The 18,580-nt window shown below is 43.6% G+C and overlaps 1 protein-coding gene across 1 annotated transcript in view; it reads right to left on the bottom strand.

Moving 5' to 3' along the window:
- PDIA5 (protein disulfide isomerase family A member 5) overlaps positions 1 to 18,580 on the bottom strand; it is a 103,444-nt gene that overhangs the window by 72,271 nt on the left and 12,593 nt on the right. The window contains exons 3-5 of the mRNA XM_074873602.1: positions 16,168 to 16,255; positions 1,377 to 1,460; positions 534 to 579 (exon numbers count right to left, since the gene is read on the bottom strand). Of these exons, the coding sequence (XP_074729703.1) occupies positions 534 to 579; positions 1,377 to 1,460; positions 16,168 to 16,255 (218 nt within the window). The remainder of the gene's footprint in view (positions 1 to 533; positions 580 to 1,376; positions 1,461 to 16,167; positions 16,256 to 18,580) is intronic.

Below are 18,580 nucleotides of genomic sequence, written 5' to 3'. Positions count from 1 at the left end.
CTTACAGAATGTCGCTTTCTGTTGCTTTGTGTCAAGGTTTGCAGAAGAAGGAAGGTCATTTTATCCCTGCTGCACTCAGGGAATATCCACAGGAACTGTGGTTCCATAATCCAACAAAAGATAAGGCCTCTCAGCTCTCTTTAAAGTTTATAAACACATAACCCAAAAACCTCAGAGAACTCCTTATCAAAATGCAGTATCAGCTAATACTTTTAGTTATACTGCCATTAATAGCACCTTGTAAACAAAACAAGAAAATCCATTTGTTACCAGCCTGCAAGTTAACTCAGTTTACATTACAATTCAACATGGTTTCAATCTTTTTCATAATACACAATTCTCCTTGATCTGTGGTTGGCAGACACATACACACACAAAAAACTTTAAGTCATTCTGACAGCTGTTTATGAAGATTAACCCCCTCCCTTTCATGCCTTCAGCATGAAAAAGTACCAACACCTGTTTTTAATCCACAAATGTCTCCCCCATATCTAGCAAAACCGAAAGAATAATAATTAAATATTTAAATTTACCTTCAACGTGACCGCTCTGTTATATTCAGTGTGAAATGCACCGTCCCTGTTGAACAAGGAGTGGGGAATAGCGTTAACTTACAGTATTGTTGCTGGAAATCATACAGCTGCTCTTCCTCACTTCTCTCTAACCAGAATAACATTATCCTGCTGAAGCACAGAACTAAGGAGAATTTACAGTACAGTAATTTAAGGCGGGGGGGGGGGGGGGGATGTGTGTGCAGGGTGCGGGGGGGAAGAGAGTAAGGAAAAAGGGTAAAACAGAGTGTAAAGCAAACAGGTTTCCAGTAAATACTTTCCTCCCTGACACTTTAACAAGAATATTTACTAAGGCATGATCTTTGGAGATGGAGATGCAGCTGCCTGGTGTCTCTTACACTTAACAGTACTCCCACTCCTATTATTTCCAGGAAGAAAATCTCTCGCTCTTTCACTACACTTGCTTTTCTCTACTTAATTTATGAAGTACTATCTCAAGTCAGAAAAGCAAGCACAGAGAGGTGAAGGGACTTGCCCAAGGCACGTGCCAGCAGGCATGTGACAGAGAAAGTAAGAGAGCTCAAATCTCAGGCATCAGCCCTGGGCACTGGGTAGTTTTAGTCCATTGGGCACCTCTCCCAGGTCCCACTCATGCTTTTACTCTGTTCAACAGCAGAATATATTTATCTCAACTTCTGTCACAACACATGCTTGCAGACTGAAGAAACTGCAATCAGTTTCACGTGTCAAAGGATAAAAAATAAGAAGTCTTCATGCTGCAGCAGTATGGAGCTGCAAGGAGAACGAATGGTCCTACCAGGGGCATCAACAATTAGAAACTACAAATCCCAGCCCAGCACTCACTTATAATGGAGCAATTCTACTCCTTTCTCCTTTGAATTAGGATTTACTTTCATCTTCTTGCATAATTTTCGGCTTTCAGTATCACTGCAAAAAACACATATTGGAAGAAAAATGGTTACAAGAAAGGAAATCAAACGCATTCAGTTCTGAAAACTCATTGCTGTGCTTCCTCATCAGCAATTAGTTGCAACTAACAGTAATTTGGAAGCTGTTCAGCTAAGTTTGTGGGACAAGCATTGTGAAAACCTGCATCAGCCAATTTAATTTCTCCGTTTGCTTGGTCAGGACACAGTGAACTGTGTTAAAACCACATTCCAAAGCCAGACCCTAACCAGTAGAAAAGCAGTCCATTCTAGCATGTTCAAGTACCTCAGTAGACCTTCTGTCCATGGGATTAACATAAAATTTAGGAAGTCAAGTTTTCAAGAAGGCCATGCTACTGTTAGGGTGGTGGTCAAAGAGCACTGTTTGTGAAAAGAGTCAAACAAAAAGAGCAGATCAGCTTTTATATCTGGCAGAAGATAACTCAAAACAAAAAAGAAACATCTTTACGGTATCTCCAAGCCCAGATCACAAGTAGCTAACCTTAAAAAGGTCCTGCAGAAAGCAAAAAACAATTCAAATTTTGGAGCCCCAAGTCCAGCAACCCCATCCACCCTAGGTACGAGGGATGTGTCATGGAGCCACAACTAACAAGTGGAGGCCACAGGTCCCAAAGAAGGAGGCTGCACATAACAGCAGACAGACCTGCTGGAGGTGGTTTTCAGACAGAACGAATCTCTTCCAGCACCAGATTAGGCTGAGTTGAAGAAGAGAGAAGGGTCATAGGAGAAAACTGCATATACATTTGCTTAGATGGGCAGGTAAAGGGTCTTCATGGCCTAACTGCTGTCCTAAACAATGCAGCCATGAAGCTATAAGGATACTTCAAGCTCAAGTGGATATGAAGTCAGTAAAAGATCTGGGAAGACAAGTGAAACAGTACAACTACAAAGTAAAGAGGATGATTCACATTGACAAGACTATTCTTTGCACAAACAGCAAGATCTAAAAGCTTGGAAACTTGTTCCTAGCAGATGACAACTTGTACCTTTTACACAGATAAATCAATTTAGAAAATGAAAACACTGAAAACCCATCAAGTTTAAACTGATTATAGACACATTAGAGATACCAAGATGCAAGGGTTGCAAGAGCCCCACCAAATTAAGTGCTGCTGCCAGCACTGGTGCTAATTCTCCCAACGTTCTCCAGCTGCCTTTCTGCAAATGTGAGGAACAACAAACAGTAAGTTTGCAGTGTGCTGCAGATGAGAGTGTGTCATTGTGGAAACTTCCCAAATGCTTATTCTAGATGGCAGTGAGGAGGGGTGTGCTATGGACACAGGCACCAAAATTGGAATATTATGCAGAAGACAGAAATGATCATTTTAAGGAACTAACAAAGCATGCAACTACCTCACCAGCAAGGAGCACCTGTAATCCCAATTTTATAGAAGCATATTTATCTGAAGTCTTACAGAAGTCATGTCAGTTCTGCGTTTTCAGATCATAGCCAAAGCTAGTCAGAGTAACCCATAATGCTTTCTTTGCTTCTCCAGGAGGCAGGAGATCCAAGCCCAGGAAGACAGTTACTTTCCTGTTGCTGCTGCATCTTTGTTTTCCCCAGACTGCAGTGGAAGGCGGAGCTAAAACATATCATCTGTTCATTGAAAAAAGTGAACATATCTCCTTGTAACAAAACTAGATTCCAAAACAAATAGCCTGGATTTGGAGTTTTGCCAGAAAGCTGGTTTGCCACGTGGAGTTCGTACAGCAAGTCTGCAGCAACATCAAACCCAGGGACCAGAAACATCCTGTTTTCTCTCACCTGCAGTCCTACAACAGTCCCGTGGGCTAAACCTAAGCAACTCGAAGGTCAGGGAATGTCAGGAGGCACCAATTTCAGACCATCCTCCTGTCTTACCCCAGACAGATCTAGAAGTATGGAGAAGCTCTTATGGCCTTGCTGGAGCTGACTGCCAGGGAGTTAACTGAAGTCAGCCCGCACCACTGTCAACATTTGTAAATGCTCTTCTAGACACTGCCAAATGTTTCCAGGATACACATCTATTTGGTCATCTCAGCCTTGCCAAGACAACTGTTAGGTGGTTGATGTGAACCAGTATAATACTGAAACCTCCAGCAACAGGGTCTGTCAAACCCCGAGATGTGCAGACAATTGTTCCAGCATCAGTAGAGGACCAAAATAGGTATCAAGACAATTCTGTTGCCAGTCCTGTCACCAATTTGGTGCAACTTCAAACCACGTGGGGAAAAAAGCGCAATTTTTCCTTATGTGTCATTTAGATATCCAGACACTCATCTTAGAAAAGTTCTGCAGGGTTTATAATGGCAAAAGGCTACAAAACACTACTACTGCAATGTAGCTGTGAGCAACCAGCTAGAAACTCCTACCACTCCAACTCCTACCAATTCATTTTCTGTTTGCATGAGTTTCTATTAAAAAAAGAAAGATAAGAAGAGCTGTTTCATTGGAAGGAAACAGGATCTAAGCCTGCCCTGCTTTCAGGATTGCTCCGTTTGTAGAGATTCACACAGCTGCCTGAACGCACATCCATTATCTCAGGAAAGAAAGCAGCACTTTGCTCCAGTATGTGTCTCACCATTTAGTGGGCAGATTCACTGCTGCATTGGGAGTTTAGTCTGTTTATGCAAGGTATCTGCACTGATGCAAGGGATGGAAGAGGAGCAAATTCCCAGAACAGGAAGTATCTAAATATGTATCAGTAATTTTTTCATGCATCAGTGCAGATCTTTGCACATGCCAGGCCCACCAGCTCAGATACTATACTAACAATTCTTTGGAAAAAGCAGAAAAGGAGACATACAGAAATGGCAGAGATGGACCTGTTCCGCTTTTCTTTCTGCCTTCACTTAGAGCCAGACAAAAATAATCTGCAGACAGCAACCTGCTCTGATATCACTTAGTAATGACCATTATCCTTAATAAGAGTAAATATCAACACAGATGCAGCCTCTGCTTCTGCTCTGAGATTTGCCTCTTTTGGATCTCAGCCAACAGCCTCTCTCTGAAGATGAGCTCCTCAACTCTCACATGGGAGAGGGTAATTAGGACTCTAGTTCTCTAGTTCTTGCAATTTAATTATACCACTTGAAGAGCCAGTATAAGAGTTTGTTATAAAGACTAAAAGGAAAAAAAAAAAAAAAAAAAAAAAAAGAAAACCAACAAACCCCCCAAACCTAAAAAAATGCCAGAAACCACCCCCAAAATCAGCACTCTACCACCCAGGCCAAGACACTCCAGACAAGGCACCAGGCTCAGGAAATAGTGATTTGAGGATGAGGTCAGTAATGTGCCCCCAGCAGCTGTCCTTGGCTGCCAGGTGCCATTTCTGTCCATAGCAATTTAAACCCTTGCAGGTCCTTGCTGTGCTACTGCTGAAGGGACCCCTGCTTTGCCTGCAGGCAGTCCTACAAATCATCCAGCTTTATCTCCATGGAAAAATCATCAAAAACACCAACCTATCTGCAATACCACAAAGGACCTAACCAGTAGCTATGTGGTAATAAGGTCAAACCTTAAGTGGCATAATGGTATGGCTTCCTTCTACCACCACAGGGATGTTCCCCACGCTCCCCCTTCCCACAAAACCAAACCAGGGCTCCAAAACGCTCCCTGCTAGAGAAGCAAAGACATATAGCAGTGTGGTAAAAAGAACAATTAAACGAAGATCCAAGTTGGCCTACCTAAGCAAGAAATCTAAACAACAACAAAGACAGCATGCATTGCAGGAACTCTTCACCCCTTTCCATTCACATCCCTGTCTCCTCTACTGGGAGACACTTCTGTCATCTGGGGTTATGATGGAGCTGGCAGGAAGCCCGACTGGAGCGCTCCCTGTAAACCTCTGGGGTCCCCTGTCATCGTTAACATGCATGAATAATCACTCTGCACAGGCAGCCAGCTGTTACCAGAGCAGGAGGGCGGCGAGGGGCTTGTGAAGGAGATCTGACCTCCTTTGGCTCATCACCAGTGAAGCCAGCACCTGAAGGGGACGTGCCACAGACATTCCTCAGGAGTGGCGCAGGATGCTCTGCCTGTGCAGGGCTGCCCACAGGCCTGGGAGCTTGAGGTCGTAAGGATGGAGAAGCAGTGATAGATATTGATGGCATTCCCCAGTGGCACAAGCAACCCAGAGAAAGGCTTTTGAAGTAATGTGTCAAGGTAACTTGGAGAGAGAAGGAACAATGGACAAAGCTAGACAGGAGGAACACAAAATATGATCCAGGAGTTTGACTGCAGTAAGTCCACACTGGTTTCTAAAAACAAAACAAGTCTGAGCTGGACAGATCCTGAGTAAGAAATGGTGCATGGAAGCAATAGTGCAAAACACCCTCCTTGGGGCAAATTCAAATATTGTCCTGGGAGGTTCTGAAGGCAGCAGGATAAGACCAAACATCCTCAGCACCGTCCTCTTGCATGAGCACAGATAAGATCTCCAGCAGCTCCTTAATTATTTCCTTTATCACATAATGCGTCCCACTGGCTTCTCATCAAGAAGGAAAAACAGCCCTACAACCACATCACCCTCTGGGGAGGAAGGATCTGGAATGACTGTCAAAAACCCTCTTAGGAAATGACAAAAATGTCACCCAAAAAAAGCTCGTCTCCAGTTGCCATCATAATAGCAGTGTGCGAATGTGCTGTGTGGCCACACCACTTCAATGTCACAGTGCTGGCACCTAACACTTTGCAATGCAGACTGGACCCAGCCTTCTTTATCATCGGTACCTACAGTGTTTCCAGGCATAAGTGAAGTAATTAATAAAAACACTGACAGCGACAATTTGAGTAATCAGGTCAGTAAATCTGCCTGCACCGAAACTATCTCACTCCTCTATCAGCATATCATGTAACCATATGTGAACCACAGACCTCACAATCTGTAAACAGATTTTATCTCTTCCATACGTACATCTCTCAGTCTGAAACAGGGCTCAACAATCCACATAAAATATGCTTCAGCAGTCCCTTACATCACAGTTGCATCTGTAGACCCCAAAGCAATGGAGGCTCTGCTGTATCAGACAAACAAACTGTCACTGTCCCAACAGCTGGAAAAAACAAGACTGAGCAGGTAAGGAGGAGTAACACTCTGAGAGCAAGGCAGTATGGCAGAGCAGAAATAGGGCTTCCTACAAAGCAAGCCTCCCAACCCTGGAAAAAGCTTTGGAAGGTACCGGTCAAAGCTGTCATTTTGTTACCAGCACACTCTCTCATTATCTCTGCCGTTTAACTGCTTTCATTCTTTTATGTGATGGGGAAAATCACTGTACAGAGAACAACTCCAGTTATAACTTCAGGGAAGTGCAACTGCAATTTCAGGCCAGTCCTCACAAGTGAATTATCAAACAGGGTTTCCCAGCCCAATCTGCAGCCTCTGCAATGCCCTCTGGCTACCTTCCATAGAATACCCTCTCCAGACAACAGACTGATGAACATCCTGAGAAAGCATGGAGTTGAGATCCTGCCAAACAATTAATTGAGCTTGTGACCCAAAAAAGCAGCAAAAGGAGTGTCAGCACCAGATATTTCCTCAAGCCACCTAAAAATATAAAACACATTTGCACTTGCAAGCCTAATCTGAAAGAGGAAGTCATTAACAGTCAGTTGTAGTTAAATGTGTGCTCCTACAAGATTTCGAAATAAAAAAAATGCAATTTGTTAGCCATTGTTAGGGACAATGGGGGATTTTGACTATGCTCCTTGCACTCATCAATCCCACCCTCCAACAAGGACTGTGTGATCCATTTATACTACAGTAGTTTGTGTACTTTGGTGACCAAATGAAAACAGACCAACCCCTGCAAATCTCTCCTTCTCTCAGACTGCTGGCATTGCCTCCCCATCGTCCTCACTCCTCCCTCCCAGCCCAGGGCAGCAGCTGCCTCAGCTACTGCTGCTGACAGTATGTCACGTTTGTAAGGCTCCTCATATTCTCTAATGATCCCAGACCTTCCTGTATCACTCTCGAGACAGATCTGAAATCAGAGAAGGGAATAAATAAATAAATAAATCACATCTCAAACCATCAGCCTAGCTTGCAAGAGCACTTCTCCAAAGAGCTGTGCTAAGCAGCCGCTGGATGGTAATGGCTTACATCTACTCAAACAGAAAGCCCATACGCAGCTCTCTGTGCAGACAGGCACTTTGATACTATGAGTGGTGTTTAAGAACCTGCAGACACGAAAATAGGAACAGGACTCAGGAGAGATGGATGCAGAAGTAATCAGCACAGAAAGCTTAAAACACAGGATTTGTCTTTGAAAACAAAGCAACATTTTGCCACCGTTCTAGGCTCCTGATGGAAATTATCTTATAAAAGAAGTAACAATAGCAACAGGTTTCCATAGCACAGAACAAACGAGCCGCTCAAACAATGCGGCAGATGAAAAGCTTGAATCTTTTAAGGGATGGGGAGCACGAGAACCAAAACCAGAAAACATGCTGCTGGAGAGAATTAAAGATTAGGATTAGCAGATTGACTGGACAGAGTCTCGTTTGAATTTAGGGCCTGATTTTCCCCCTAGAACACAGCAAAAAGTCTTCCTGTGACCCATGAGGTGATCAGAGTCTTCTGCTCCAAATGCTCCCCTTGAACGTGCCAGGAATGTAAACAGAATAATCCATGTGCTGCAGAGACCCAGCACCACTTGTCACCCAATACAAACGACTCCCTGTGCCCATTAGTCAATTAGAGAAGCCAGGAATCTATAGAAATGAGATTAAAAAGAAGTATTTTCTGAAAATTAGAACCCATGAGATTGATTCTCACTGCAAGCAAAAGCGAGACAAAGAGCAGAAAGAAACCCAAGACAAAAAGGTAACGGGTATCATCAAGCAAAAACAATTAAGGGAAAAAGATTATAAGATCCAGCCCTGCAGAAAGTCAGGAAGTTATAATGAATGGTACTTTCCATGGAAATATAAATTAGGAAGAGGCACTCGCCAGCCCACACACCTGCACAGAGATAAGGTGAACACATTCACAGGAGCTACCAAAGGCTTTGCAGGAACTTCTAGAAATGCCGAACACTCAAACTCCCTTCACAATGCAGCAGCTTTCCTCAGACTCATCCAGATCTCCTCTAACTCACACAACCTGGTACAGGGGACCACTGTCCTAACCTGGGATACAAGACGACTACCACTGTCTTTTCAGTTTACACTAATCTAAGATCCCCGCGAAAGCAGGTTTTGAATGTATCACCTACAAGCACGCAGACACTGCAGCACATTGTGCTGTTCCCTTGGCACCTGTTTTATGACCTTCAGCTGCACTATGGGCCTGGAGATGATGCTAGAGGATGTTTAAAATTAAGTATTGAATGTAGGAAAAGAGGTAACTTTACGTCAAATCTTCATTTTAGTCTGAAAAGCAGCAGCGTTGAAGACTGACAGTTAATGAGCAACTCTAGGCAAAACTCATGGAATACACATGGTTAGGATGAAACTGAGACAGGAGCCCAGGCTTGTACACCCAAGCATTACAGTGGATTTCAGTTAAACATTCTGCATTTCTGAATTAACACAATACACCAGACTAAATGGGCTTAGGTTAGGAACTCAGAGCTTACTTTAAAAAGGAATTTTTTTCAGACTGGCACTTCCTGCATGGTCACTTTATGGGAAAATAAAAGGGCTTTAATGTGAATTAGCATTAACCATGCAGACAGGTTATAACAGAGACAGGAGGAAGTCACTGAAAATCTACGCTGCAAATGCACAGTTTGCCCACATAAATGGCTCCCACACAAGGATCACGTTGTCAGTATAACTACACTTGCAAAGTGTTCCTGATGGACACCTGGCTTACCTCCCTTTGGCCAGCTGCAAATGGAGCCTCTGCTATCTCCCCCAGGCTGGCACCTAACATTACGTGCCATCCGCTCCTGAGCTGCCACTGCCCTTCGCTTTCAAGGCAACTGTAGAAAAAGGCAGAAATCCCAGCCACTGCAAATCTACCTGCATGGAAGGGGTTGTATCAGTGCAAGAGCAGCACTCCTTTCTTCTTCTTTTTTTCTCTCTCCATTAGATCTGGTCATTTTTATTTGCAATTCCGAAGCTTTTCATCAGCTTTAAAATTCAGCTACAAGGAATGAAGATGAGTACTTACTCTCTTAAATAAATCCTACTTCTGATCAGCTTTATAGGAGTGAAGGTAAAAACTAAAGAGCAAAATGACACTTAATGCTATCTGTACCAGCAGCCTTATTTCTGAAATTCCTCCCTGCTATTTCAAGGCATTAAACAAACTCATTTATGATTGTGTGTATGGGTAAAGCCTTTCTGTATCAAAGCATTAGGAAATTAGAAATCTGGGAAGGAAGATTTCATCTAAAAGGCAGATAAACACGAAAATTGGGGGAAAATCCCAGAAAAGACCATAACTCATTAGATTTGGCACTCTCATGAAGCAGCACACGTTTAGATACATAGCTCTGAAAGGACTGCTTTACCAGCCAAATTATGGTCTTACCTTTATGCTAAATGTCATGGGATTGCAACAATATCAAGCAATTATTGGGGATGGGGACCATAAGAATGACGCACAGGACATACAAAAGGGACTAAAAGAATGACACACAGAAGCAGAAAAAGTGGGATTAAAACCACCCAAAAATTAGTCAGACATTTTAACCAGATGGCATTTCCTCTTCCTAGCAGTCTGATGTGCTAAAGCCAAGCACACTCGCTATGACAGCAGATGGAAATCACACAGCTTTGTTTATGTTTGGGACCTACAGTAAAGGGAACTATGCAAGTTTGAGCAGAGAATAATCACCCAGAGCCAAAAAAATCAGTGGTTTTTTTGAAAACACCAGTCCACAATTGGGCAGGAGTTAGCCAATAAAAAACTTGAGACAATTCAGTAACAGGAAAACTAGGGAGTGTTCACTAAATCACATTCAGGATGGAAAGAGCTAGTTTCAACCTCTTCTGCCACCTCTACAAAGCTGCACCTGACCACAATGCATTTTATAACCTGCCAAACACATTTCCTTCTCTTCAACAAAGCCATTTTACTTTCCACTTCAGCCGAACTAGTTACACTCTTCCAAGTGACTTCAGTCCTAGGTCACAAAACCTACCCAAGAAGGCTAGAAGATAACTTTATGATGATTATTCTTCAAAACCAGATCTCAGGGCATCACAAACTGGGACTGGAGTTTTGTCTGCTTTAAAGGCAAGCAATAAAAATGTTGTCTTTCACTCAAGCAGGAACTCCATCTTATTGTGTACCCAGGAACATCAGTTTGTACCTCTTCCTTGCCACCATAAGGATTTGCCAAGACAATGTTTTTCACAAAACTCCTCTTTTACTTGACCACATCAGTGCTTACCTCCAGATGTGCTATGCCTCCAAAGATGGAGGTCTCAGGAAACGAGGGGGACGCAGAGGCTCTGCAGCACGCACACCAACTCTCCGTCTGCCTATGCAGCACACACCAGCTGCACTGCACCCCGACCTGCTGTTAGCAGCCACATTCTGAGATCACACAAAAGGACACAACATTTTCCTTTCTGCAAACATCTTAAGCTTTCAATTTCCAACGAAGCCCTTCAATTTCCAAAATTTCTATCAGCCTACTACTAAAAATAATTTGATAAGTAACCCAACCCTCTGCTTGCTTGCATGCCCATCCCAATGGCATCTGAACGCACTAAATGAAGAGCACTCATTCGTGCTGCTGTAGCATTTTTCCTTTCAAAGTTCTCCAAGTCTTTATAAACATTGACTAATGAATCAGGCAATATTTACCCAGTTGCCTGGAAAACATACACCTTTTTTAACAGCACAAAGTAACAAGTGAATCATTCTCAGAGCCAGGAACAGAAGCTGCGACTCTCAACTCCTATTAATGTGGCATCTCCCCAAACACTAGTCCCAAAACACTTGCTCGTAAGACGACTGATCCATCCCTCTGGGACACTCTGAAGACTTACCAACCTGCAATGTTGTGCTCTATCCCTGATACCAGCATCTTACCAGGCACAATTAATTCAATATTCTGTTGTGTCTCACACCACCATTCATTCAACATCAAATAAGTCAGCAAGGACTTCCTAATTAAAACATGGAAAGGCTAGCATAAAACATTTTTTTGTCACATCATTTGTGGGTCTTTTATTCACAACTGAAATAGCTTTGTGTTTAATTGTGTACAGAGCCACATATGCTATCTCAGCACACAGGAGCAAACAGTGACCACTTCAATGCTGCAAGCAATTCTCATGCTGTCCCTTCATCTCTAGAAGGAGGTGTCTATCAGCCTGCACAAACTGACTAAAATCTCGCTCGAACAAGGACCTTATCTGCAATTCCGCACGCAGAGGCATCCCTGGGTGTGTTGTGCTCAGCGTGGCCCGGCTCCAGCGTGGCACTTCATGCAAGTGAGCCTAACTGCACAGGAAAGGCAGGTACCTGGCACTTCCCAAACCTACATTTCCTAAGCCCAGGCACTCTGGGGACCTCTGCTATCCTGCCTTGTGCTGGGTTTGTGTGTGGCAGGGTTTCGGGTAACAGGGGAGGGGGCTACCGCGGCAGCCCCTGTGAGAAGTTTCTCGAAGCTCCCCCAGCTCCAAGCCAGGCCTGCCTTTGCACCAAGGCTGGGATAACATATTTAAAAAGGGGAAGCTGGGAGGAGGAGGAGTTGTGAAGGAAAACACCTCTGCAAACACTGAGGTCGGTGGAAGAAAGGAGAAGGAGGATGAGGGGGAGGTGTGCCAGAGCAGAGACCCCCCTGCAGCCCGTGGTGAGAGAGCAGGCTGGGCCCTGCACCCATGGAGGTGACCAGTGGAGCAGATGCCGACCTGCAGCCTGTGGAAGACCCCACTCCAGAGCAGGTGGCTGTGTCCATGGAAGGCCGGGACTCTGAGGGAAGCCCATGCTGGGGCAATTCATGACTGGGAGGACTGCAGTGTGCTTGAGGGACCCATGCTGAAGCAGTTTAGGAAGAGCTGCAGCCTGTGGGAAGGACTCGCACTGGAGAAGTTCATGGAGGTCTGTCTCCCGTGAGAGGGACCCCACGCTGGAGCAAGGGAAGAGTGTGAGGAGTTCTCCTCCTGAGGAGGAAGGAGCATCAGGACTGACTGCAACGCCCATCCCCTGCCCCTTGCACCAGTGGCGGGGAGAGGAGGGAGAGAAATCGGGAGCAAAGCTGAGCCAGGAACAAGGGAGGGGTGGGGGAAGGTGTTTTTTAAGATGTGGTTATACTTCTTACTCTCCTACTCTGATTGTTAAGTGGTGGTGGTGGAGGTGTTCAAATTAAATAGATGTTCTTTTCTTCATCCCCTAAGGACTCTGTCTTTTGCCTGTGACCATAACGGATGAGTCATCCCTCACTGTCCTTATCTTGATTCCTGACCCTTTTGTTTTATTTTCTCCTTCCCATTCCTGAGGGGGAAGGAGCGAGCTAGCAGCTGCATGGTGCTCAGTCTCCCTCTGAGCTCAAACTACAACATGCCTCAAAGTGACAAAGTGGCAACATCCTCTACTCCACACTAACCATCTCATCAAGAAACCAAGTATTTCCCCACATTATGCTGAAAAACTAGCCTCCTTGGTCTCCCCAAGACCATTCAACCTGGAACTGAAAGCTCAAGTGTAACCTCTGTCTCACACCACACACCCAACAAAAGCCAAGGCCAAGGAGTACAGTTTCCATGTAAGCCAGCAATTCAGGCAGCCAGCCTCCAGCTGAAAACCTGCACACTCCCCTCTGCTGTATGAAATACAGAACATACTGCCGAGACTTCGCAATCCATAATGATTTCCATCAGTGGAGCAGTAAGTTCTTGCTTTCTCCTGAAAATAAGGGGAAGAAGGAAAATGACAAGAAAAAAAAAAAGCACCGCCAATAAAGAAAAAGAAAATAAAAAGACTGCTGTCATCACCACAGGGAAGCAGAGACACAAACCACAACTCTGCATGTATGCCAGCCTTGCCAATGCTTGGATCTGAAGGCAAAGAAGTCCGCTACAGCGGGATGTGAAGAGCAAAGCCAAAATTCCCTGCTAAATATTGCTGCCAAACAAGCCATTTCTTGTCAGTATTTGTAAAACAAATTGAGCCTGTGCTGTAAATATCCCTGCATCTGTGCACTGTTTGTTTCGGCATGAAGACTTGCAAATAAGCTTCACGGCATACTTGCAGTGGGAGAATAGCTTGAGCAACTCTGGTAGGACTCAGCTGTTCAGGTCCTACAACTGGCCCTTTGTGACCAGTGACAGACAGCACTACTGCAGCCTCTCTCACATTATCACTGCAATGAGGTGGGCAACAGTTTGCAGCCACCTGTATACAAAACAAACAAAAAAAGCAATAAGCAAAGAAAAAATCTTTCAAGGAGAAAAATTGTTTGAAAGTTACCTCAACACTACAAGATTGATTTCAGAATGCTTTAAAGATTTAACAAACAAATCAATCACAAAACCTGGTTCAGGCTCAAACTGTTTGGGGATTTTTTTTGCATGCATCAAGACCTCCCTTGCCACAGGCCAGTCTTCCAGCTCACCCTGCCCCATGAGGCAAGTTCACAAACTCTGTTACGACATCCCTCTGCAGGAGGGAAGTTTAGAAGAAAACATCTCTGACAAATACCCAGCTACAGTCAGACAGATCATCTATTTTTTCCAGGTTCTTCCCAAATGAGTGATCTGAAAGGAAGCACTGCTCAATGCTTGAAGAAAGAATTACATCTATTGCCATGTTACAGCACTCTGTCCACTGCCTGTCACTCGGCAAGTGGCAATCTGATTGTGATATTACTGGCATCAAAGCAAGTTTTGGGAACCTACAAATCTATTCCCAGGTCTCCCAACCTGTTACAGCACGACCTTCGCCAGTCTGCTTCACGCCCTGGGAATAACTCACATTTCACTACAAATAGGAAGGTTAACTTAAATATTTCCCCACCATGGTCAGAGGAAAGACACTGCAAGTACCAAGCTTCCTGGGAAATGTATTAAAGCACTACCTGAAGGAGTCTTTAAAATACATTTCTTGCAAGTAACTTCCATAACAAAGTTTGGTTTAGATGACAACACTTGGAAAGGGAGAGCATATTAGGGTTTGATGAATTCAAGTTTATTTTACAGCAAAACCAAACAGCACATTTCCCTCCCCATCACTCTCAAACTCAGGAGCAGAGACCGACCCATTGAACCAAGTGACCCATTGAACTTCCCTGGATTTCAAACTGAAGTACTAAACACTAAGTCTTTCCTTCTCCACGAACTAAAATAAATCCCGTAGATGGTTATCACTTAGTTGTGTGCACATCCCCCAACACAGAGGCAGCCTAAACCAAAAGGGAAGCAGAAGACACAAAAAGGTAGTAACCACTCCAGAGTCACAAACGGCATCAACTAGAAACTAAAGCCAAGAAGCCAGCCCAGTATCCTATTTGCTAGCCATTACTACTGACAACAAAAAAAATCTTTATCGGTGCTTTCATTAGAAAAGGAGACTGGATTTCAGAGGTATGCCAGATCTCCATGCAACCGTCTCCTCATCAGGGCCAATATAATTTATTTGCTGGCTTTTCAGCAGGTGGGAAGTGGTACAGGCTTCACTGACCTCCGAGGAGCAGCCCTGCTTTCTGCCAGTGGATAACTTGGAACACTGTCCACATCAGTTGGGCAAAGATAGAGGTGTCTGTGCATTTGGACAAACCCAACAGGATGCCAACAGAAGACAGAAGCAGAGGACCCCATGGGAGAGATACCTGCCTGATGGCAGGGGGGTAGCAAGACAGGTTAGCCAACAACAAAAGCACATTAACTGTGATTTACCAATGACTTATTCTGGGTCACTGCTTGATGGATGGAGGTTGGTTTCAAAAGTACAGTTTTAAGGGAGCCACATGATTTCAGAGCTGACTTAGATTTGTGCACAGTGTATGATTTGTTCATGCCATGGCAATCCACTCAAACACACAGGTAGGCAGCAAGCTGTTCCTCTGCAGCGCAGGAAAAGAAATTTGCCACCTGCAGGCAAACCTCTCAAAGCTGCAGAGGCAGAGAGGCACTACGATATACAAGCTGAAACCACAGGCAATGTGTTATTGAGCAGAACCACAGTGGAGGTTTTCACATCTGCAAACCAGAAAGGACACACCTGTTCATTCCTCCCCACAGAAGCAACCACTTACAAAAACAAGTTTCCCTGCCTTCATGTTAAAAATTGACATGAACCTATGCAAGCACAAAGAAAATTCTTTAAAAGAAAGCACATTTTATTGAGAAACACAAAGGGGTGGACACTTCAAAACTAAGCAAGCAGCCCTACTGTTCATGCAACATTTGCTGTTGGAGCAGAACTGCATTGCCATTCAGGTGAGGCACAACATGTGGGATTCTTCCTCCTCTGGCTTGTGGGAAAGCCAGAACAGTCAGAGTTTCCACGCTCTCTAATCCCCATGATTAGGTGATGCTAGCTGGGGTCTCCAGCTTCAGACTGAAAAACATGCCATCAGAGAAGTCACAACAGCCATAAGGAAAAAATTATTCTCTACAACTGGTCCAAAGGAAGAGAGGATTGTAACATGTAGACTTCCTACAGCTATTAAGAAACTACACAGAATGATGTGGGTTCTGTTACAGGCAAAAAGTCTCAGAGTCATCAAAAAAGCTAAGTCAACAATAAAAGCCAAAAGGGGAGAGGGGGAAAAAAAAAAAAGGAGAAAAACAACGTGACACATACCCGCAGTCTATCCAGCTTATAGTGCCTCGTCCTTTCACCTCCTGGGCCACACTGGACAGTAACCTGAGTGAACTTTCTGCAGCAGCAGCTGGAAAACAAAATAAAATAATAATAAATCAGCGACAGCATTATTACTCCACACAGAAAAACACAATGGTGCATTCCTTTGTTCTGAAGCACTGGAAGAACATTTTGTCTAATTTAAAGAAATCAGTATGAGAGGGATCAGTAAAATCTTTTGTAAACTAGAAGAAATGCTGGCTGCAGCTGAAGTTGGGTGGCTCCTTCCCTCCATCCCCCTTAAACAACACACTGAAATTCATACCTCCAGGCACGCTCCCTGACCTACATTTATGGAGCTATACTGTGTCCTCTCCTGCAAACCAGCTTCCATCCCAACACTGCCTTTTTCCTGTGGCTGGGCATTAAACAGTTTGTACTACTGCCTGCTAATTAGAGCAACTTCATTTGGGACCTTCATCAGCTGTAAGGGCAAGTCATTCAGCATCTCTGCCTGCATCAATTCTATCCCTGTCACACACAGAAAATAACACACTGTTATTCTCATAATAACCCTGGGAGATACCCAAACAAACAATCGGAGGAGCTCGAAACTATTAGCAGAAACCACCCAGAAAAGGTCCTTCCAAGAACTGGCTGTATTATAAATACCCAACTGAGATTTTTGTAATGCCATGCCACATGTGTAGATTCTGCAAAACACTCCCATTCCAAAAGAGTCTTATAAATGGTATTAAAAATAAACATAGAAGAAAAATGGGACAAGAGCTCAGGAGAGAAAAATATAGAGATTCAAACAAGTATCAATTCCCCAAAAAATCTAACAGAAACTGTTTCCTGCCTCAATAAGCAGAAAATAGAAATGCAGAGCCTCTTCCAGATCTATTTAATCTGCTGCTGCTCCACAACTAGTTCAACTAATTGAATATAAGAATGGCTATATTGGGTCAGACCAAATGCTTCTGTAGACCAGTATCTTGTCTCCAACATTTGAAAAAGTGAAGGCCTATATAGGTCAGAGCAGACAAGTAGAGCCAGCGGGATAGCCCCCCTCAAATATCTCTAAACCTCCACAGTTTTTATCTCAACAATCTCCTGAGCCAGAAACAGTTTCTTTGTGTTCAACAGCCTTTGCTTGGGTCTGATGCCATCAGAGACACCAGTCCACACACACTAGCTCTCAAGAAACTTTCCTACCCTCAGTACTGATAACATGCAACTGCCACCTCTCCCCAACACAGAGATGGAGACACACGGGGGAATTCTTCACAGGTATTTAAGAGTGGAACAGTTTGACAAACACCCTTTAAAAAATAAGCCTTCACGATAGGACAGACTTGTCCCAGGAGACTCACTAGGAGCAGCCCTGGCAGGATACCTAGATAGTAGGGTGAACTAAACATCTCCTGTAAACAACAACATCTCCTGAAACCAATGAATTTTCTGCATGATATATAGAAACACTCATCTAGTTTTGCTCAGCTGAGAAGCAGTATGATCGGATGCTGGCCAACATCTCATCACAGCTGGGGGATGTATATCTGGGATTAGAATTGCACCTCCAAATTTCTCTCTTTCTGGGTGACAGTTAGGCAAGAGACTTCTAATTGTGCAAGGATCGCTGTTCTAGGAAGAAACATTAATCCCGCAGCCAGCTCTGCATGCAATGCTTTAGACTGCTAAAACCAACCAATTAAATAACAAAAACAGAAAAAAGAAATCTCCACAACACAGCTTTTGAACAACACCCATAGGGCAACATTTATTTGATGAGTGTCAGAGCTGAAGTGTTCTGGTTGTGCTACTAAAAATGAAAGCAACCACCACTTAAAATATTAAGCGTAAAAAGAAAATTTTCCCTTTAAAAAGCTGAATAATACAGATGTCTTTTTTATCTAAAGTGTTCCTTTCAAAATCAAAAAGCATTAGAAACTCTTTTATGACTTTCACTTTGAACCTGTTACTACAAAACCATTTGGCCAAGTTTGAGCACTCAAAGTTCCCCACTATAGCAAAACATAAATATTTTAACAAAAATTAAGTCAGATATCATTTTAACTGTTTCAGAATAAGCATATCTTCAGGAAACAAAGTTAATTATCCCAGCACCTGCACATTTTTGTCTGCAAAATTCTGATATTGGGGGAGGAGGAAGGGATATCAGGTCACCACATACTACTCCAATTTGCCACACTATAAACCCAGAGCAATTCTACCAATGCCATTGAGTTTAACTGAGATAAGACCTTTGCAACAGGTCAGAAAGGGAGGACCCAACCCTCAGAAAAAGCATTATCTTGTATTGCTTGCCTGCAGGGAGGAAAAGGAAGCAACAACAAAAACAATACAGCACTAAGGAAAATCATCTTAGTAACACATTTTACTTCTTGCT

The sequence above is a fragment of the Strix uralensis genome, chromosome 6, assembly GCF_047716275.1.
Source record: "Strix uralensis isolate ZFMK-TIS-50842 chromosome 6, bStrUra1, whole genome shotgun sequence".
Taxonomy (NCBI): Eukaryota; Metazoa; Chordata; class Aves; order Strigiformes; family Strigidae; genus Strix; species Strix uralensis.
The sequence above is the reverse complement of the archived record's forward strand: the minus strand, read 5'-3'. Positions and strand labels throughout refer to the sequence as shown.